Raw genomic sequence first — 21,756 nt, 5'->3', positions numbered from 1 at the left:
CAAGTGATCAACAAGTGTGACGATCTTCATATGTACAGTACGAGGTCCCACGAGGGCCAAGCTGAAGCTAGTAAGGCCACCAATTGACAAGACCAGTAGGGGACGATCTCTCTGTCCACCCTCTGGATCCTCCAAATTTTAGGGACATGCATACAGTCCTCTTATTGAAGGAGTAAGGTGCAAATCTGGAGCTCCCAAGGTAGGTGGATGCTTGGATGCTGATCCAAAGTTCTGTACGGCACAGCGACCATCTTAGCTTGGCCTTTCTGTCGAGGCCCGTCAGTGGCTCGGCCGCCCAAGGGAGGCTTCCGCGTCCAGCTAGCGGCCGCCGAGCCAGTCCGGCGGGTACGCTATCTGCTATCTCCAGTTGCGTCCTTTGTTGGACTGCTGCTCATTTCTTATTCAGAACCGATGGCACAGCGCCTGAGTACACCAGCAGCGCTTTTTTTGTTGTTTTTGGGGGGGGGGGGGGAAACAATATTCTGATGTTTATTATTGTTTAAGTTCGGGAGCTTTGAAGCTCCAAATTTCCCTTGACACCGCTGACCGCTGTCTTGCAGTGTCATGTTCTGGACTTTTGGCGGTCTCCGCGACTGTGCTTTATCATGAATTACAAAGCTCATCGTTCTTATTCATTTGCTCGGTTCGCGGTCACCTTCCACAGAAGTACCGCAGAGCATCCGGTCTCGGCCACTCTGACCATGAGAAAGGTCTCAGATTTGATGGCAATTGAATCTGCTCTTCAAAGTTCTAACACGCCCAGGCCAAGCTATCCTACCAATCTCTTCACCTCAATTGGCTCCTGGGCCGATGCTGGAGACGGTAGTCCATACCTTCATAGTAGTAACTGGTAAGGCCCGCATAGTTCTCTGCATCCTGTGTACTTTGTCCTCCGCTCGTGCTCCGCTATATCTGGTACCAGTACCACTACCCAGAATGGACTCTACCCCACCTCACTGCCCGCTTGAGCTTAGATCCATGGAGTCTTTCGAGGTCCTTCGGGGTTGCCAACCGTTCTATATGATAAGTGGAAACTACAAAGAGAGAATTACAGAGGATTTTGCAATTCTGTGTAATTAGTGGAATCATGGGGTTTGACTTGTATGGACTCTGTGGAATTCCTTGGTCAACCAAGAGCCATCAAGGCTATAGTTGAAAATTCGCTCGGTACTAAGCGTTGAAGCGAGCATCCGAGGGCAGCACGAGTCAGGTACTGGGCGAGCTGTAGGTGATAGTCACCGTCGATTATTAGGCGGTGGCGACGGGATCAACATTTATAAACAAATAGCACCAAACTCAATTCCCATCTTCAATACAGTGGCGGGCCGCGGCTACGGTAATTTGTCAAAGCATAGCTAAAACCTAGGTTCCTCAACGACCTACTCTAACTGATCTAGCACACTTTTCCACCACAAAAACACCGGAAGCACACCCACGGGATGGCACGTTGTGGGAGGAGCTCCCCTAAAGCCTTCACCCCATTAGTGCTGTATTCAATGCAACGTAGTCAGCCGCTACGATGGAAGTCGTAGTCGGGTCTCCTCAAGGGTGGCGAAGACGGGGCGCGCTAGCAACTTAGCTCGTCCTGGCAATCTGACCACGATCATTCTCGAAGGGAAGGTGACAGCCTTCCATGCATAGAGTGCATTCCCACAGTCATTTCGGATCCCACGTTCACGCTAAGGGAGATTTGAACTGTATAAATAGCACATGCTAGTGATCACGGGGAGGAGCTTTAATCTCGCACAAGATTTGATCTCCTTGATTTGAGATGCAGCGTTTGTTCTGATCGGGGGTTTCATTGAAGATTATAGGAGAGGCGAACTAGACCCGGCACCGACCCGAGGTTGAGGAGAATGGGAAAATCCAATCGAGTGTCCAATCATCTTGCCCGTGGAGGTATATGACATTTCGGAACAGGCTGTCCCAAATCAACAGTCTCTGTGGATAAGCATTGCAATTCCTGCAGCAATATAGCTCATATGGAGGTGCAACGACGATCCGGATATCGGACGAACTGCTCTTTCTGTAGAATCATGGACATCAAAATACTGTACTTCTCCTGTTGTAGCTGGGGATATAATCGATCAACGGTTCTTCTGGTGCAGGGTCGTCACGAGATGGGGATTAATATACGCGCATGAACCTCTCTCCTTCCTCGGTGTTTCTAACCTTCTAGACGCAGTGGGGTATCGTTCAGTGGAAGGATTCACTTTTGCCCCCTCCCCATTGACCCTCAACGAAGTGTCGTTCTTGTCGTTATCCCTTTACCCATTCAGACGAGCATCTGTCCTGGAATTTCCCAAACAGTCTCGCGTCTCCATCCCACTTACCTCACTAGTAGGTGTGATTCCCACTCCGCGTACTCCGTCCTTCGTAACCATGTGAAGCCTCAGTACTGAGTACTGTCCTAGCGACAGTGACCGTGTCACCGTTTATGTTCACTCGTTACTGTGGAACTATGTCAATGGCTAATCGCTGGGGAATTTCTCCATTCGGCCAGGATCCGGCCTCGCCTTGCCCCATCCTCTACCATGCTGGACTCCTGCGTCCTTTGTCTCCCTTTTTCCGACCGGTGGAGAATCCGTCCTCCCCCGTCTTACTCGGCTTGATTGGAAGCGGGACAGACGGAGGATTCCCGCCCGTGCCGACGCTTTGCTGGAGAGAAAGCATGGTGGTCTCGCATCCACCGCCATCTGTACATACATCGAATGGAGAGGCGTGGCTCGATTCTCCAGTAGGGTCCAGGAGGGTCCAGTAGGGAATTGAATCCAGTCGAGGCCATGACCCACATCAAGGTACTGACCGACTGGATCTTGAGACCCGGTCATTCATTCTGAAGGGGCAAACTGTACAGGATTCGATGCGGACCTCTTGTGCAACCTTGCTGGTTTCACCAAGGGCGATAGAGTCGGGTGCCGATGCGAGAGACAGAACTGATTGTTGTCTTTGGTGTTTGTTCCACTTTTCATTGAAAGTAACAAGGGAGAGTTTAAAATCACATGACCTTCAATGCATTTGACTTCCCGTCGAGTGTTTGATGTTTGCATGAACCCCATCAGATCCAACAAACCGGAGGACCGTCGGACTGGACACTGACAGTCACTTCCAATCCGGTCGAGCCCTTGGAGAACTCCGGCATCAGACATGCATGGAAGGTGGTACCTGCGCGGGACTTTTTTGGCAAATTCGCGCATTGACGTTTGCCTCACAAGTCAACGACCACTTTGAATCCGTTCTCTCAAGGTAGGACTAGTTGATAACTTGCCAGTGGTACACTACTACTACTACTCCTACTACTACTACTACTACTACTACTACTACACTTTTTTCATGTTTCACCTTTCGCTCTGCGACTTCCTGGACGCAAACTCTTGAAACATGGGGCATACCACTTGGGTTCTGTCTCTTTAGGGTTTATCTCTTTTGCCGGAGCATACACAGCCTGAGGCTCCCCCTGGACCGAGCTCGAAGATACATCGAGCAATGGCTGGCGTTTTCAGCCGACAGAAACCCCCTCCACGAGCGACAGACGATAACTCACATCTCGAGTGGCCGATGATCCGAGAAATATGGCTTCTGTAAGATGTAAGGTCGCCATGTCAATAGTGGGGTTCAACGCGGGCCTTTCTTGAAACATGACTCGGGTGTTCCAGTGATCATGGAGTGTTAGCCGAGTCAACATGGGAATATAATGTGTCGAGTCTGTCGACTGATCGACTCTGTCAAATATGCAAATCTAAGGTAATAATCATGATTGTAGAATGTAAAGTACTTTGTGTGCGCACCACGCCGCGTCTCTGGGTATATCACTAGCCCTGTTGGGGAAACTGAAGACACGACTGTTTGGTTTTTTTCTTGTGATCTAAATCCCGATCTGGAAATGGAAAGGTACTACACAGGTAGCGCAGAGAGACATTTCCGATAGTTACGGTTATGGATGACGGGAAAGCTCCCGATATTGTGCGGATATTTGGAATATCCTCATACAATATACATGCTATGATGATTATCTTACGATCCTTGTTCAACAGGCGCAAGACGAAGACTCTTTCAATGTTGCCCCGATTCGTCGTAATGATTGGTACAGTATGGCCGAAATTCCGGGGGGCCGCCCCGGATAATGTGGGCTTGGGGACTCTCGCGGGGTATGTGGAAAATTGGAACCAACGCTTGTTCATTCGAGTCCGGCTGTACCGGTACTGCTGCGTAGGGCAGCTAGGGCTCTCTGCATATAGCAAACTCAAGATTCAGCCGAAGGTCTTGGGTCACCCCTCTCCGGGCGTGATCGATAGATAGTCCATGATTGCCTAGACCCATGGCCTATGACGATGGTCAGCACCAACAGTTCCCGTCTCTGTGAAGTTATTGGGGAGTGTCTTTTTTTGCCGCCAACGCGGTGCTGTCCCCCCGGATCGACCGAGTCTGAGACGGGGACGAACGCAGCTGCCATCACATTTGATCCAGGCAAATCCGGGCGCATTGCTTCGCGACATGGCTGGAATGATGAGGAACCAATCATGGATATCCGAGTCCGATGGACTCAATCCTTGGACCTTTTTCCACAAGGCCACTAACACTTCTTGCCCAATAATTAGTCAACATGCACCGAGTGATGATCTCCCGGCGACTGTTCATAGTCATATACAAGCCCGCATGCCTACATGGCCATTACCCACTCTCCTCCGCCAAGTGAAGAGGTGGGCTACTATCATCTTCCGGAAGAGCAATTCATCTCCAGATTGGCATCGGTCGCATGGCCACTGACCACCCAAAAGGTCCCTCCCACGTCTCTAGTGTGATGCGGACGCGGATGCGATGGCATGGAGACTGCAGGAGTGCATAACTGCATATGGTGCCGGTGGGATGGATGGATGGATGGATGGATGGGTGGATGGGTGGATGGGTGGATGGGTGGACTGGGGACAGTGCGCTTTCCCAATCACAGACCAGTCGAACCCACCCTCTCTGGAGAAAGAGCACCCGTCGCAAAACTCGGTCCTGTCAATCACCCTGCACGATGTGAGACTGTGTTCCAATGTCCACACTCCATAGTCTCCATACTCCATGAGTCCCATAGTAGTGACTCTCTAGTCTCTGGAACAACTCGACCAGACGGGGGGGGGGCTCTCAGCTTTGGCCTCCCACCATGTCATCTCCGAATGGGTTTGGCTCATGCATCGAATCTCCGTCGACAAAGCAGAACGGAGGCAGTTGCGCCTTGCCTCTTCGACCTGCATGGCACATACCCAATCACTGCACTGGATGCATCTGATTTGTTCCTCCGGACGTCTCCGTCTCCCCAAATGGTTCCTGCAGTAGGCCGTGCAACCTTACCAAAGCGCTGCATGGACGGGGAATCACAAGCCACCGACGGATTTCGAGGACTGTCAAAGTGTACATACAACATACTACATTCCTGTACACTGTACACTCAACACTGTACGGTAGTATGGTATCAACGTGAGGGAGAATTTGGAGGGTACGGGCAGTACGACTACGCAACTACGAACGCACTTGTCTCGGTCATGTCGCACGGGAACGATTGTCTTTTGACGTGTCGTGTGAGAGAGACCCTTACTTGTCGGACATTGACAGTGTGTGCAGTTGTGCCCTGTGCAGCAGGATGGATGACATAGAATATATAGTTAATGCTTCGCCACTTGATATAATCCGGCCGAACCATTTTGGGTAAAGGGGACTTGGATTGCGGATCATTGTGCATCTATGTCAAGAGTGAATACGAAGCAATGAAAGCAATTAAATGCTGGAAGTACTACTAGAGACCCGAGATGGACTAGGATTGGCAAGTAAGATTCGCTGATTCAAGATCGGTTGTGACACTCATAGATCTGATCGTTGGTCAATCCTGTAGGTTTCCAAAGCGACCACTTCTGGGATTTTGACATATTCTTTACTTGCGATGATCTACGAATGACAGTTCATCGACGCGCATGGCCCAAGGAATGTCGAGTACATCTAGGTCTCTCGTGGTGCGATCAATCCGACTCGGTCTACATGAACCACGACCATGTCATGTCTGACTGCTCATTCGCCTTCCAACCCCCCCTCTCCTCCTCCTCAAGGTAAGATTCTCTCTTCCAGAGATTCTGGTCCGGATCATGTAAAACCGATCAGGGCTCATGCGTCGAGGCTTGGCCAGGCCCGAATGAGCGTTCGGCATTGGTGTTGGAAACGGGGAAAGGAAGCCAGTCTGCCGGTGTGATTCCTTTCCCCCCGTCCTGCGGCTAATGTCCGACCGTTGTGGGATTCAGTCAGCGCGGAGGAGTTCGTAGGATTACAGTTGTGAGTGGTCACTGGTTAGTTAGCACTTAGAAGTTAGTAGTACTTTTAGCGACCTGATTCGAACCTGATCCTTTGCCACCGCCCGGCATTTTTTTTTTCCTCAAACAGCATGATCGAAGCTCGGAGGCATGTGACGACACATGGAATGATGCGTTCGAATTGATCATTCGGTCATCGTTAGCAATGCTAAGAGCCCGTGGGAGACCAAAACCACGTCAAGTCCATTTCCACACGATATTCAAGGCCAAACACCTGGTGTGGGTGCGGACTGCGGAGTGCTTTTGTTCGCCAAAGCCCAGGTGGAGGCCGAGGACGCGCAGCACCGCGTTCCGCTTGCCGATCGCTGGGTCCTGAATCAAGAGGTTTCCTCCCGAGCTTACATGTAGTCATACACTGATGTGGTGTAGTGGTGATGATGCTCGGAGAACGGACAAGCTGACATAGCGGAGACTGGGCGTCATGTCGGTCAGTCTACGCCGCTACGGAGTCCAGGCTCCAGTCCAGTCTTCGATGTGCACGCAGGGTATCAGTATCATGTCTATACGATTACGCATGGGACGTGGATGATTGAGTCATGGAGAGGATGTTGGTACGTGACCAGATACAGTATGTCCCTGCACACGTGTCCCGTAGTGCAGTTTCCAACGCTCGATTCACGTCGAAGAGGCCTCTCATTCCATCGTCTGTGGTCTGTACCACTACTCTGTAGTCTGTAGTCTGTACACTGTCCGAGTCTGTAGTAGTGCTGTACAAATTAATGAGGTAGTAGCACTAGGATCCAATGCTGCTCGAGACATTAGAGTGGCACTACACCCATGCTCCGTTCGTCTCTGATCATAGGTAGTCGATCTCGCTCCAGAGCCAATATGATGATGGCCGGTCGATGCCCTGGGAAATGACGAGACGGGACGTGGGGCGTCTTTGCGGACGGTGGATGCCTGGTTTGATCTTCACCGAGCCCGGACGCAGTAGTCTTGGGAGTAGGGACTAGGGACCACACCGGCACCGGCACCGGCACTGGCACTGGCACTGGCACTACAGAAGTGAATGGCAAGAGTAAGACTGTAGTCGGAGTTGGACTTTTTTCTCTCTTTTCCCACTGACACTCCACTTGATCCACGGCCATTTGCTCCTCAGGGCACAGTGCGCACCGGCGCTGATAAGAGCAAATGATTGCCGCTGTCACCGGTCGGCTCCAATCGCCATCCTCTATCCGGCCACACGCTGTTTTTCCCCAAAGCACTTCCCAGTGGGAAGTTCCCACTTGGGAGGCAGCGCACGCGCAACACAAAAATGGCACGGATTGCATGATGATTTGCCTGCCCGGTATGAGAGAGACACCACATCACACAGGTGTTAGAGAAAGAGAGAGAGAGAGAGAGGCAACAATTGACCGTGATGGCGACTCGACTGGATGAGGCGTCGAGCTGAGACCTGCGGCAACGTAGGACCAGCTGACCTTTCCATGATCTGGTGTGCCACCTCACGTTGAGGAGTATCAGAGCATCAGAGTGGCCTGGTGGAAGAGATAAGAGTGAGACCGTGGGATAAGAGAGACTGATAGGGCTGCTCTCCGACGCTATTCAGACACAGGCCGAAAGCCACTTTCTACTCTTTGCACCAATTGCTGTCAATAGTGACCGACTACTCTTTCTTTCTCTCTCTCTCCCTCTCTCTCCCCCTCTCGTGATGTCTTTTGATCCAGACGGCGGCGGACTTGCCCAAGTCTAGAGCCCCGACAGGCATTATTCGCGGTATCGAGCTTTCCATTCAGCATCAAGCACTGCGGCACAGCCTCTCCGCATTTTCAGTGTCGCACCGTGCTGCTCCACTTCTCTTTTTGGGCTCCTCGACCGATGTGGATCTGAGTCCAAACCCGATTCAGCAGAGGTGCCAGCGACCAGAGAGGTCAGTGTCCGTCGCTTGTCTCCCACCGGTGCTGCTGCTGCTGCTATTATTATTCTTCTTCAATCATCTCATGTGATTGTTTATGATATTCCGGTCCCGTGGGAGCAGTGGTGCTTCCACGGATGCTAAGTTATACGTGTCCCCCCCCCGGTGCTGGCATCGTTGTCCCTCTCTGGCCTATTTTGAGGGTCTTCGTATACTCGATCAGGATTGATGGCCGTGAACTGGTATATGCTAGAAACCAAAGTCAGTTTGAACTCTGGAAACTACCGTAGTACACTACTGTATCAGTGTATGAGCATCAGAGCCGTGAAAAAGGACCAGGGTATCCCATGCCAAGAATCCTTTTGGTAGTATGGTCCGCTCAGGAATAGGCCCGAACCCATGCTGGCCGTCCGGCCGTAAAGTGCTCAAAAGGTCCCTCCTTGAGGTGCTTTTGGCGCGACACTAACCCTCCAGCCGACCATTCATATTGGATGAGTCGGTAGCTCTCCACAGAGTCCACATTTGACTCTCTCATGCCCCGCTGCTGGCGCTCAACACCATTGGAGATTCTCTTGGTTCTTTGTGCTCGCTTTCTCTCTCTCTCTCTCTCTCTCTCTATCTCTCTCTCTCTCTCTCTCTCTCTGTGTGTGTTTATGCTCTACTGCACTCTGAGATTTTGTTTGGCCCTAGTGTTCGTAGTAAATTTCTGCTCTTAGTCACAGTATTTTTTTTTTCAAAGTCAGTGTGTCTCGTGGCTTCGTTCAGTGGGATCATATGTAGCGACGAGGGACGAATACTTGTGTGTTCAAGTCTTGTACATGTGCAGCCGATCGTTCGGTAGTTCGCAGTCTCCATAGTCCATAATCCATAGAGGCATATACACGAGATCACCGGTCCATTGTAATCACACCGTCTCTGCCGTGAATGGCGTCATATAATCCCCCTCGTTCGACGAGAACTCTCTCCATCACTGGTGATGTGCTCTGGAACCAGTGCCATTGCCAATCGCGTCCTGGACTGACCTCAATCCCAGCACAGTAGGACGACTACCAAAAGTTGCCGTCTGGTGGTACACCGCATCACAGATTTCCAGCTTGCCCACGAGCCCACACACTCACAGTATTCCCCCGTACGGAGGACAGGACGCGGAAGTCCCAGTGCTCCATCGCTCACACTGAGACACGCTAGACTGCTGAAATTCCCGAATTCATTCTATTTTACTTTTTCCCCTTCTGGCTTAGCCCAAATTCAAAAGATGGGTAGCCATTCCCAAAATAAAATCCAAAAAAAGCGGTGCCAATAAATGGAGATTATCCCCAAAGTGTACAAGCCTCCCTCCCCCCCCCCCCCCCCCCCCCAAAAAGAGAAAAAGCAAGAAAAAAGAAATAACCCCGTTTTTCATTAATCTACACAACACCAGACAGGGCATCCACCCAAATCTGGGCAATCATGGAGATTATTCTTTGAAATTCTGTCGAATGTCATACAATCCTTCCCACCTCGCTCTCTGGTCCAGCATTATTGGTGATCAAATCTTAGCTGTCTTGAACGCTTTTTTTTCCCTTTTTAATCTAATTCTCATTTTGCTTTTCTACAACCTTTCATTTTTGAATTCATGAATTCTTATTTTTTTTGGGCTCTCCCGTTTATTTCCCTCTCCCACTCAATGTACCCCGTTTCTGGCCCACTCGCTCCATGACTAGTTAAGTCTGGCAAGTACAGAAAATAGCACAAGCAGATCACTCTTTTTATCCACAGCGTCACCCTTCTGGTCTATCTCGTTCTCTTCCTTCTCTTCTCATATTCCCCGAAGTGCCTATCATCGGCCCTGTCTCTCGCTTTTTTCTTCTTCCTATCCTCCAGAAATTCTTTTTTATCACTTAATCATTTTATTTTCTTTTTCTTAAACCCTTCACGGTTCCTAAACTCTCAGACGCTTTTTTCCACACTAGCGCAGACTGTGTTCTTGACCATTTTAGGTTTGGACGACTTTCTGCATCTCTGCGATATTTCACTCCTTCAAATCACCATCACTCCATCCGGTTTCCTTGAGCTTCTGCTAAGGAACCTGTCCTTCCTTTACACAACTGTCTTTCCCCATACACTCTCTAGCGGGATTGCAAGAACGCAACAGACAACATCGTCTACCACCCATCCAATCGCCGTTTCGATTGTCACACTCCTTTGACCATTCTGGTATCTCGGATTCAGTTCGCACAGAACCGAGTCAGTCGCCTCGAAGCTTGAGCCGTTATCACAAGAGCAAGCCTAGCTTTCCACCCCGAAAGCGAGATAGATCCCCTTGAATATCAAAACCACGGCCCGACTTCCAATTCTCTCACAACCACACAGGTAAGTCCACGGGAAAAAAAAAGAACCTGTGATATCTTCTACCATGTCAAGGATATGGAATGAGAATGGGGAACCCTTCCCGCAGTCAGATTTGTAAACTGATTCCAAGTACCAGATTCTTCACCATGGACAGCACGTACACAGTGAACTCGACTCCGGTCCAAAATCAATCCACCTTTGGATACTTTGCCGATTCCACATCGCAGCAAGGCCACTATGGAAGTCAACCTCAGGACATGTCGTACTTTGGACAGATGCAGTACTCTGGCCAGCAATGCACGGAGCCCCAGCCAATCTACTCAACACAGCCCGTTATGAATATGCATCAGATGGCCACCACCAATGCCTTCCGCGGTGCTGCGGGCTTGAGCTTGAGTCCCATTGCCTCGCCTCAGCCCTCCCAGATCAAGCCGGCCATTTTTGTGCAGCAGGGCTCTCCTGCATTGATGCCCATCGACACCCGATTCATCAATGGGGAAATGTACACCTTCCCCTCCACGCCACCTCTTTCGACCTCGGGGAGCTCCGTCAGCAGTCCCCCCTCTGCCAATGGCAGCTTGAACACCCCCGTCCATGAGAGCTTCTTCTGCTTCGACAAGGTCGAGGGCGTCAAGGAGGGTTGTGAGACCGATGTGCATACCGAGCTCCTGGCTAGTTCAGATTGGTCTCGCTGTGATTCCCCGCCCATGACACCTGGTAAGTCCATAGAGGCAATTGAGACCTCATATCTCACACAAACGACCCACATGCAGAACATACAAATCTGGCATGCAAGGGGCGTTTGGAGAGATGGAGGTCCAAAGACCCGAGCCTCAGGGTTTTTTTTTTTCTTTTTTTTTGGGCATGTAAATCAAGCGATAAGGCTAACGTCGTGCGGCTCCTCTAGTGTTCATCCATCCCCCATCACTCGTCGCCAGCCAGACAGATTTGCTGTCGGCGACATCTTGCCCTTCGCTTTCTCCATCTCCTTCTCCTGTTCCCTCCGAATTCTTCTCTCACTCTCAGGCGTTGACCGTCGACTCCGTGAGCTCCATCACCTCCAACTTCTGTGACCCTCGCCAGCTCACTGTCGAGCCCTCAGTGAACGTCCATGCTCCTCAGGATCTGCCCCCTCTCCCAACTTTGACCTGCGACGAAGAGACTCCCCGTGCGGTCCTGGGCAGTGCCTCCGTCACCTTGCCCGTCAACGAGAACCCATCTCCATCATTCACCGCTTCCACTGAAGACCCGCTCGGTTCTCTGCCCGGCTTTGATAGCTTTTCTGACTTAGATTCCGATGATGAGCTGAACCGATTGGTGGAGTTCCCCCCAGCCACCAATGCCGCCTACCTCGGTGGTAAGCGCCAGCGACTGGGTCAGTACATGATCGAGGATGATGGGTTTTTGAGTGAGCACAGCCTGGAGGACTCCGACGACCACGACGGTTTTGGGCCCAATGGTCTTCCCGCGTTCGAGTGGTCCGAGTCTCACTTGCACCAAATCGACGAAATTGATGAGACTGCTCAACCCGAGGCCAAGCCGAAGACGCGCGGCAGTCGCAAGAGTTCTCGCAAGAACTCCGATGTGGAAATGGAAGACGAGCCTGCCAAGCCCATTGCTCGCCTGCACTCCGAGTGCAGTGGCCCATCTGTAGGCTCTCCTTGCACTGACTCCGAAGCCGCCCCAGTCTCCGTTAACCGTCGCGGCCGCAAGCAGTCGTTGACGGATGACCCATCCAAGACCTTCGTCTGCACCTTGTGCTCCCGCCGCTTCCGCCGCCAAGAGCACCTCAAGCGCCATTATCGTTCCCTGCACACCCAAGACAAGCCTTTCGAGTGCAATGAGTGCGGCAAGAAGTTTTCTCGCAGCGACAACCTCGCACAGCATGCTCGTACCCATGGCGGCGGCTCCATCGTGATGGGTGTCCTGGACCCATCCGAGGCTGCGATGTCATTTGATGACCAGCGCGACGCCGGTGCTTTGGGTCAAGTCATGTATGAGGCTGCCCAGCCCACCGAGTTCGAGGAATCGTCTGGCACAGACCGTCGCGCGCTCAAGAAGCGCAAGCGTGACTGAATTGGGCATTATGCCCCCATTCTACATGCTCTGCGAGCTTGTCGCGTTGCGGCTTTTGATGATTCCCATGACTCCAGGAGCTTTCTCTCCTATTGCATATATAATATTCACATATCTTCGGCCACAAGCCTTTCCCTTCACAATTGAAGGGAATCTCTTTGGCGCCGTTGCGGTCTCTGGTTGGGTTTTGGCGTCCGGGCATTCTACACTGGTGGCGGCATCACAAGGTCATCGGTGTACAGACATTTGAGTCTCATTTCTATATTTCATCTTTCACCAAGGAACGGGGTGCATCATCGGGCGACTGTGGGAAAGACCATTTTGTTTCTGACTGTTGGTATCTATGGCGGTGGCTTTTGAGATCAGGCTTGCTTTCAAATACGCAAGCCCATTACATCAAGCAACCAGCACATAATACCGAGCCATTGCGACGGGAATTGAGCCGTCGCGGTTCCAAGCGGTGGGGGAGGTGTTTATTTCTTTTGTCATGTTGTGCTTTTATTTTGGATTTGATTTCCTTTGTCAGATTCCTCACTGCTGATGCTTTCGCATCACCACGTGCTTGCGAGTCTAGCGACAAAAAGGTCTCGCCCTCTTTCGACTCCTTCTGATCCCCTCTGCATTGTGTGGTTTATTATTTTGTTTTCTTCCTTCTTCTTTCGTCTCGACTCATCGAGCAATCCCCATTTTCTTACCTTCTTGTCTGTTTCTTTCATACCATGTTTGATTTCTATTCGATGTAATTTTTCCCACCTTTTTTTTTTGCAGATTCCATCTGCTTTTTTGTTCTCTAACAATCTTTGCTGTTGCCCTTTTCTGAGTCTTGTGCAGGGCACAATTCGTGTACAAAATAAATTCCAATCAATTTTTGACTCCCATGAATTCCTCCATCTTCAAAGATAACAGCTAAGCGTTTTGATGCTCAATTGCTTCGGTGCATTTGGTTTCTAGGCGAGGATCGACGACTAGGCAGGTCTCAGGTGAGTCTTTGAGATCCGTGTCCGGTGAGCCTGCTGAGCTCTTGCGTGTCATTTAGCCCCGCTCCCGATGTCGTCAGATGACTCTCCGTACAGCGTTCATGATCTGAGGTCGATAGTGAATCATCATCTATCGCCTCCTCAGAGACTTGCGTTTGTCAACCATATCTCGTGTACTGGTGAGTCGTGACAATCTCCCATCAATCACCGAGCTACTACGCGGGCGGCACCGATAAGTGGTAGCCTGAGCCTCTACTTGATTTCTTATCCGATAAGATAAGAACTTGGCGGGGAAGTGGAAAAACAAGACTGGACGCAGTGCGAGGGAGACGTTTCTATCGCATCGTCAAGCAGCTACCAAGTCATAAGGCAAAAAGCAAGTGACTATTTGGATGAGGGGCTGTGAAGAATCTTGAGACCAAGGAAGATGTCATCTTCAGCCGCGACGGCGCCGCCAACACCAGGACTTAATGTGATTGCCTTGATTTCCGGCGGCAAGGACTCCTTGTATTCGATACTGCATTGCATTCGAAATGGACACAAAGTAGTCGCTTTGGCTAATTTACACCCCGCATTACGATCGAAGCCAACCTGCGCTGAACCCGGCGATCACGCCACTCCCGATGAGATAGGCAATGATGACAATGATCCCGTCAAGGCCGAGGATGAGGAAGAGGAGGAAGACATCGACAGTTTCATGTATCAGACCGTCGGCCATAGCATCATCCCGCTCTACGAAACGGCACTGGGTATCCCTTTATATCGAGCTCCTATCAAGGGCGGCGCCCTCGACACTGCCCGTGTATACCGACATGATGCGGCCGACCAGGCTGCAGAGACCATCACACCAAGCAAAACACACACCGGTTCGGTCCCGGATCAGATTGAAGACGAGACCGAGTCTCTCGTCCCGCTGCTCCGCCGGATCATGCAGGCTCATCCGGAAGCCAATGCGGTCTCGGCTGGCGCAATCCTGTCCACATATCAGCGCACGCGTATTGAAAATGTCGCTGGTCGACTTGGTCTTGTGCCACTGGCTTGGTTGTGGATGTACCCTTCTCTTCCGGCCCCCGTTGAGCGGGACGCGGATCCCGCGGCTGTCGCGCAGGTGGGCTTGCTGGAGGACATGGCTGCCTGTGGATGTGACGCGCGGATTATCAAAGTTGCCTCGGGCGGGCTGGATGACGGGTTCTTGTGGGAGAATGTGTCTGGGGCTTCGGGGGTGCGAAGACGTCTCGTTAAGAGTATGAGTCGTTTCGCTGCGCCGGAGGACATTCGGGGCGCGGTTCTGGGAGAGGGTGGGGAGTATGAGACGCTCGCGATTGATGGTCCTGGATTTCTGTGGAAGAAGAGGATCGAAGTCGAGAGCAGGGATGTCGGCACGGGTGAAGGTGGTGTTGCTTATTCGAAATTGACAAGGGCAAAATGTGTCTCCAAATCAGAGGATGGCAAGGAAGATCGGCCAGAAGATGTCAGAAAGCCGGCTTTGCTAGATATCTCCTTCGCTGCGGTCTTGCGTGAGATGTCTTCGAATTTCGTGGACAGTTCACCCTCACCGTTCCCTTCCCAAGTCTTGTCTCCGTCGCTTTGGTCTTTGGGCGATGAGAACCATCGTGTCGGTTCCTCTACGTGGACGATCTCCAACATCAATGCGCCAGAGGCAGGTCCGGGTGCTCTGGAGCAGATGGAAGGTATCGTCACCAAGATCCAACAAGCACTTTTGTTCCCCCCGGACTCCATAGCAGTCCCTCGGTCCACAGACGATATCGTCTTTGCCACAGTGCTTCTGCACTCTATGGCCGACTTTGCTATGATGAATCAAGTATACGTCTCCATTTTCAAGAAGCCCAATCCACCAGCTCGCGTGACGGTCGCATGCGGTGACCGTCTTCCTGCCGATACAAAGGTATCGGTGTCCATCGTTGTGGACCTAGGTCCACGGCATCTTCGACAGGGTCTCCACGTTCAATCACGCTCTTACTGGGCGCCTGCAAACATTGGTCCGTACTCTCAGGCAATATCTATTCCATTCCGCGATGAAGGCAACACGGTTTTCATTGCGGGCCAGATTCCACTTGAGCCGGCCTCGATGGAAATTTTCGCCCGAGACAAACATCTTGTTGACGGTTACCTTTTGCGAGCAACTTTAGCCCTTCAACATCTTTGGAGAATTGGTGAGGCTATGCAGGTCAATTGGTGGCTGGGTGCCGTTGTCTTCATGACAGGCGGCGAGCATATTGAAGCGCAAGCTCGCATTGCATGGCAACTTTGGAAGAGCACGCATAGCAAATCCGATGAGAATCTTGAAGACGAAAACGAAGGCGAAGGTCCGCAGCTGGATGCTTGGGATATTAAGTATGGGGGCAGAGCCGGCGAGCTCACGCCTGAAGTCATTGCGCGCAATCTCCCCGACTTCTCGGTGGTGGAAGATGACTCCGACACGACCGTGCCGCCTTTCTTGGCGGTGGAAGTGCACGAGCTCCCACGTGGCAGCGACATCGAGTGGCAAGGTCTCGGTATTCGGTGCCGGCAGGTGCTGATGCAAGAATCAGAAGATGGTGTCGCCAGCACGATAGATCGAAGATACAGGTATCGCTGTGTAGGCATCGGCTCCGAGAAGGGTGATGAGTCCTGCTTCGAGAGACTGCGGTCTTTGGTGACGTCCTATTGCCGGCGTCCTAACACTACTCAGGCTGTGCTGTATAGTACATTTCCTGTGCCAGACGACCTGTGGCCCTCCCAAATCGTTCCTTGTCGGTCTGTTTGGGGGCCAGAGGGACAACGTCTAGTCGCCAGTTTGGTTCTACAGGAGGAACTTTTTTAGACACACATTAGTACCATTGAGACATGGGCTATCGATAAGAATGCGTCTCCACTACAACATAAGAAGCCTGTACATTGAACATTTTACATAGAATTCCACATTGAATTCAAAGCTTGCATTGTCTCAACACACAAACTGACCGACGGATCTTGTTGGCTTTCCGAATCACGACAAGCAAAATCGCAGGGAGGCACACCCGGTAGCAGTTCCGTTCATAACACTCGCTCTCCTCGGCACGCCGTGGGTCTCGTGGCCGGGCGGTCATTTGCTGATGTGGAGCTCTGAGGCCCCCGAACATGTGATAAGCTGGATTCCTTCCGTGTTCAGGAAGGATAACAACACCTTCATCTCCAATTCATGAGCGATTGTTCATTCTACGGCTCTGTCGACTTGTCTCTTTTGTTGTTCCTTGGGCTGGAGTGAATTCTAGTCGTGATACTCCCAAACCCTCTCCGCAGTCCGTATTTTCTGCAGTCTCGGCATGAGCGCCCCGACAATCTAGGAATGTTGTCATGAGTTCTCCGCGGGGCCACGAGGAAGAGGAGACGCCCTCTCGCAGTAGCACGCCTACTTCCAACTCGAACCTTAACGTTGAAGATCTGCGACAATTCACCCGCTCTCCACATCCATATCACCGCAGCAGCAGACCGGCAGTCACGCGAACTCCCTCTGAACGAAGCGATCGCCTCCACCCACTCTCCACATACTCCAAGCCATCGCGCACGCCGAGCGACAGCGGGACCGAGGCCGACGATGAGAGCACCGGCATATTAAGAGGTCTTCCTGCGCCTCCGGTGCGATCGCACAAAGGGCTACGTGCGGGTAGAAACGACTCCCTCGATGCCGATGCGTGGCTGTCCGCGTTGCCAACATGGCCCTCGTTCGTGCGGCAGACGCTTCGAGTGTCACGGCGGAGCTCATCAGAAGAACTTGAGAATGACATTGCGACTCGGAAACGTGACCGGCGAAGAAGGCGCATTGAAGTCATGCGAAGATTGGCAGAGACTACATTGTTACTTTCTGTCGGTGCCGTTGTCTTGATCCCAGAGGATGTGCGCCGTGTCGCCTGGGCCTGGAGAAAAGGTAGGAGATGTGACTCTGGAATTTGTTGGCTTCAGTTCATTTCATACTGACTCTACCTAGAAATGATGGCCCATGGTCTGACCATTCTCGGCTTGTACACTACCTACCCGTTGTTGCCGCGGCTCTCTAGAAGTCGAAGGTGGCGCATATGGCCTCGACGGACGTTTTTTTCTATACCCGCGACCTTCGATCCAGCCCCATTGTTGTATCCCATATTAATCCCCGTTTTTGTCTCGCTTTCGTTGACCCGCCACGCCCAAGACTTGGTCATGCCGAATTTGATTTTGAGTCTCTCGTCCTTACCAGCCCCAGTCATTCCTCTCCAGAATTGGATGCATGGCTTCAGCGTCACACATTGGTTGGTGACGATTTCGCCGATTGTGGTTTCTGAATTCTTGTCATTTGACGGGGTATCTCCGACGCCCCTGTCTCTCCGCGGGCATAATGCGGAGTTCTTGTTTCTTCTTTTTCCCTTGCATCAAGCGCTGATACCCACTTTAGACTTTTTGCTGGCCACCAGCTTATTACCCGCTGAACTGCAACTCTTGGCGACAGCACTCATCAATTTGTACTTGTTCGCGGCTTCTCCTCATGCGGAGATCTTGAAAGCCTTGCTATGGCTTGGTGGACTGTGTCTCTTTGCAACCTGCCGATACGTTCTTCGATGGGAAGTGGCTCTGGCGCGTATTCCCACATGGAAGTTCCGTCGAGCACCAAGCAGTTCGTTCAATGCTCGAAAATTCATCAATCTGATGGATCATAAGATCTGCCAGAGGTTGAGCCGGACTGGAATGTCTGATGAGCCTACGTCCGATAGCGACGGCCCCGGCAGTATGACTCGGCCGCGCAAGTCGAGAAGTACGCACGATGCTCGCGCGGTGGTGTCGTCTAAAAGCCCTGCGTCAGCTGTGGACAACCTGACCGCCGAACAAGCCTTTGAGCAACACGCTCAGCTTCAGAACCGGCAGCGAAGGCATACTATCTCGTCCCTGTGGGACGTCGTTTTGGACGAGAGAGTGCGTACTACACCCAGTGGTCGCCGCAAGAAGATGATGGGGCCTGGGCTTGCCTCGTTCTTGTCCATGACCGCAGCGCAGGCACAGGTTCGCAAATGGCTTTATGCTCTCTACGTCTACGTTATCACTCTGGCCGTGGTTCTGGGTCCTATTCGGACATACATCGCCGACAAGGCCCTTCATGGCCAGGATCCTTTCGGTTGGGCTATTTCATACCTTTTTGGAAACTTGTCAGTGGTTCGCTTTTGGGTGTTGATGCTCAATCTCGAGTATTGGATTCCCCTGGCCCCTCGACCGGATGATCTTGCTCGCGATACCTCGTGCTGGGTGGGATGGCTGGAACATGTGCGCCAGTCGGACTTTGGCCCTGCCAACACTCGTCTGTTGATGTGCGCGTATTGTGTCGCCGTTCTAGTGACCGGACTGGCGGTGGTCTTCCAACTCAGTTCCATTGCCGAGGTCGACACACGGCGCAAGGTGTTCCACGGGATGATGGTGTTGATGTTCCTCCCCACGATCTTCGTCGATCCGAGCTTTTGTGCACTTGCTCTGGCTCTCGTCTTGGCCGTGTTTTTGTTGCTCGACCTCTTCCGAGCATCCCAGCTGCCACCCATCTCGCGTCCACTGACTTACTTTCTGGCTCCTTATGTGGATGGGCGGGATCATCGCGGTCCAGTGATTGTCTCACATATCTTCCTGCTGATCGGCTGCTCCATTCCCCTGTGGCTGTCTCTTTCTGATCTCCCTCGTCTCGGCGATGGCCCCTGGGCAGGTTGGGACGTCCCGACTCGCGATGTGAGCATGGTGAGTGGCGTGATCTGCGTGGGCATGGGGGATGCTGCTGCCTCGCTCATCGGTCGTCGCTACGGTCGCCTCAAGTGGTTCTGGGGCGGAGGCAAGTCTCTCGAAGGCAGCGTCGCCTTCGCCATAGCTGTCATATGCGGACTGCTTGTGGCCCGAGGATGGATGATGATTGGTGGTTGGGTGAGGACTGGGGATCGTCTTGCAGGCATCGCCGATTCCCCTACTGCGTGGTGGTGGGTCTGGACGGTCTGCAAGGTCGTCCTGGCGGCAAGCGGCACTAGTGCGACCGAGGCCATCCTGACCGGATGCAATGACAACGTCGTGGTGCCGGTGGTGTTGTGGTTGCTCGTGCGGGGGTTGGGCGTTTGATCGTGCAGATGGGCATTTCTGCCCTGGGAGCCTTGATGGGGGGTTTAATGTACGAAGACCAATTCCTCCGGTCGTGGCAGCGGCTCTTTGGTCCGCTGCCTCACAATCCTGCACTGGTAGGAGGCTGCCAATTTGTCTTGGACTATCTTTCGTACTTTTGCCCTACTACAGTAGTCCCCGAATCTACCGATTGAGATTCTACCAAAAGTCCTAATGTTTGTCCCGAGTCTCCCGACCTCCAAGGGGTACCGTACAAGTACTGGAATCCCTGAGAAGAAGGTTGCCGTTGCTGTAAATTAAGCGGTCGCTCTTTTGGAGCGACGGAAAGACAATGTTATTACGCCGCACCAAGTTCCAAGTGATTTTTATGGCGAAAACGTTGGTCCTCCATCATCCATCGGTCGTCTCATCTCAATCTGAGTCATTCCCAGACCACCCCGACCTGGACGTTGGCGTAAGAGGCTCACCTCACGCGCGGAGCCGTCTTGGAAAACCAGCTTTCTGCCGGCCCCGGGTGGTATGATAAGCTTTTGCCGTGGTTAGTGTTACCTATCGTTGCCCAGCGGCACTTTGAAGTTTAGGGGTTAGTGGTACTCTGCCGATCTCGGATCGTGGGGGGGGGAAAGAGGTAAATGCAATTACTCAAAAGTCAGTAGACTACTAAAGTCAGTCGTAGTACCTAGTACCTAATACCTACTCCTTACTCACAAGTCACTTCTCAGTAAGTCTGGAAGGACTCTTGTGAGTATCGGTAGTTAACTAGTAGTACTGAAAGTGAGTAGTGCCATGGTAAAGGTGGAGCCAGCAAGAGTCCACTTCTCGATGGAGTCTGGGGAGGCGATCGCAATTGTGGTCTTTGGTGTCGGTATTACTGTAGATCTGGTTAGGGATGCAGATCGTCGCATCGACTACTACTACTACTACTACTACTACTACTACTACTACTACTACTACTACTACTACTACTACTACTACTACTACTACTACTACTACTACTACTACTACTACTACTACTACGCTGAGTACGCCATATGCACAACTCGTTTAGTCTGTCCATTTGATAGTATGGCATCATTCTACCATGTGGTTGTCTTCCCAGAACCGGGCGATAAGAATGATAGTCCTCGAGATGATGTCAATGAGCACGGTACCCCCCTTCTTTGGGCCACTTTTCCCCCGTAGTACATAGTACATAGTTCATACTACGTAGTACGTACTACGAAGTGAGCATGCCCAGTTGTCCCCAGTACATGTTGGGGTCCAATACGACCACCAGAAGTCGTCCCACATGGGGGATCATTCACGCCTCCCGGGAACGTGACTCGTGACCCGCCATAGGTCACGATCCGCCTTATCTAATCAAGAATTCGCGCCTGAAGCTGGGCCTCTGCACCTGAACACCTGCATCGCCCTCTTTGCTCCACGGTCCTCCCTTTTTCTAGCTTCCTCCCAATTGCGGATCGCTCCTTTTCTTTCTCTTCTTTCTGGTCATCTTGGATCTCGGTCTCAGTGCATACTGGTTCTTGTAAATTTTCGTCTATGTGTTCTTGAGAGACACCTGCCTTGGAGGCGACGACGGTATATCGAATTCCCATCTTATCGCGACCGGACCAAAGTTACGATCGCCCGAAAGACCGGGACGGCTGACCCACCGCTCCGCTCACCGCCTGCAGTCGATCATCGGCGCCTGTCACTCGTTATCGACGTCGTTATCGGAAGTACTTGGTCCAGGCGAAGCGTATCAAGCCCATCGGAATCTGGTCACGCCCCCAATCATCGCCCATCCTGAACCCGTTCTGCATCCACCGTCGAGAAACACCACCTCGTCTCCCCTTGGATCGACCCTTTGGGTTCCAGCAGTCCCGCCCTTTCCAGACCTTCCAGGCATCACCTCATCTCCCTCCTTCATTACTACTACACCAGCCAGAGCTCCCGATCTCTCTCTCCACACCTCCCTCATCCATCTTCCCTTTCGATTCCTCTCTCTCCTTGTCGGCCTCTTATCACGGTGGTGCATACAACTACTTGCTCCCATCCACACGGCCCTCGATCACAAGCCTATCTCGATATACATCAC

The 21,756-nt window shown here is 52.0% G+C and overlaps 4 protein-coding genes across 4 annotated transcripts; all 4 read left to right on the top strand.

Moving 5' to 3' along the window:
* Window positions 1-10,676: 10,676 nt before the first annotated feature.
* On the top strand, window positions 10,677-12,606 carry sebA (putative C2H2 transcription factor (Seb1); the record flags this gene model as incomplete). The annotated part of the gene is made up of 2 exons (XM_056936186.1): window positions 10,677-11,247; window positions 11,438-12,606. The coding sequence occupies 2 exons, from the start codon at window positions 10,677-10,679 to the stop codon at window positions 12,604-12,606; spliced, it is 1,740 nt and encodes a 579-aa protein (XP_056788121.1).
* A 1,404-nt stretch (window positions 12,607-14,010) lies between these two features.
* N7539_006584 (diphthine--ammonia ligase family protein) lies at window positions 14,011-16,407 on the top strand (the record flags this gene model as incomplete). Its single annotated transcript, XM_056936185.1, has 1 exon — window positions 14,011-16,407. One exon carries the CDS (start codon window positions 14,011-14,013, stop codon window positions 16,405-16,407), a length of 2,397 nt encoding a protein of 798 aa, XP_056788120.1.
* A 512-nt stretch (window positions 16,408-16,919) lies between these two features.
* N7539_006583 (putative phosphatidate cytidylyltransferase) lies at window positions 16,920-19,679 on the top strand (the record flags this gene model as incomplete). The annotated part of the gene is made up of 2 exons (XM_056936184.1): window positions 16,920-17,490; window positions 17,551-19,679. 2 exons carry the CDS (start codon window positions 16,920-16,922, stop codon window positions 19,677-19,679), a joined length of 2,700 nt encoding a protein of 899 aa, XP_056788119.1.
* Window positions 19,680-20,501: 822 nt separating this feature from the next.
* On the top strand, window positions 20,502-20,861 carry N7539_006582 (uncharacterized protein; the record flags this gene model as incomplete). The annotated part of the gene is made up of 1 exon (XM_056936183.1): window positions 20,502-20,861. One exon carries the CDS (start codon window positions 20,502-20,504, stop codon window positions 20,859-20,861), a length of 360 nt encoding a protein of 119 aa, XP_056788118.1.
* Between the last annotated feature and the right edge of the window lie 895 nt (window positions 20,862-21,756).

Source organism: Penicillium diatomitis (genome assembly GCF_028827545.1).
Source record: "Penicillium diatomitis strain IBT 30728 chromosome Unknown utg000009l_segment0_segment0, whole genome shotgun sequence".
NCBI lineage: Eukaryota > Fungi > Ascomycota > Eurotiomycetes > Eurotiales > Aspergillaceae > Penicillium > Penicillium diatomitis.
This window is presented reverse-complemented; position numbering and strand designations above follow the sequence as displayed.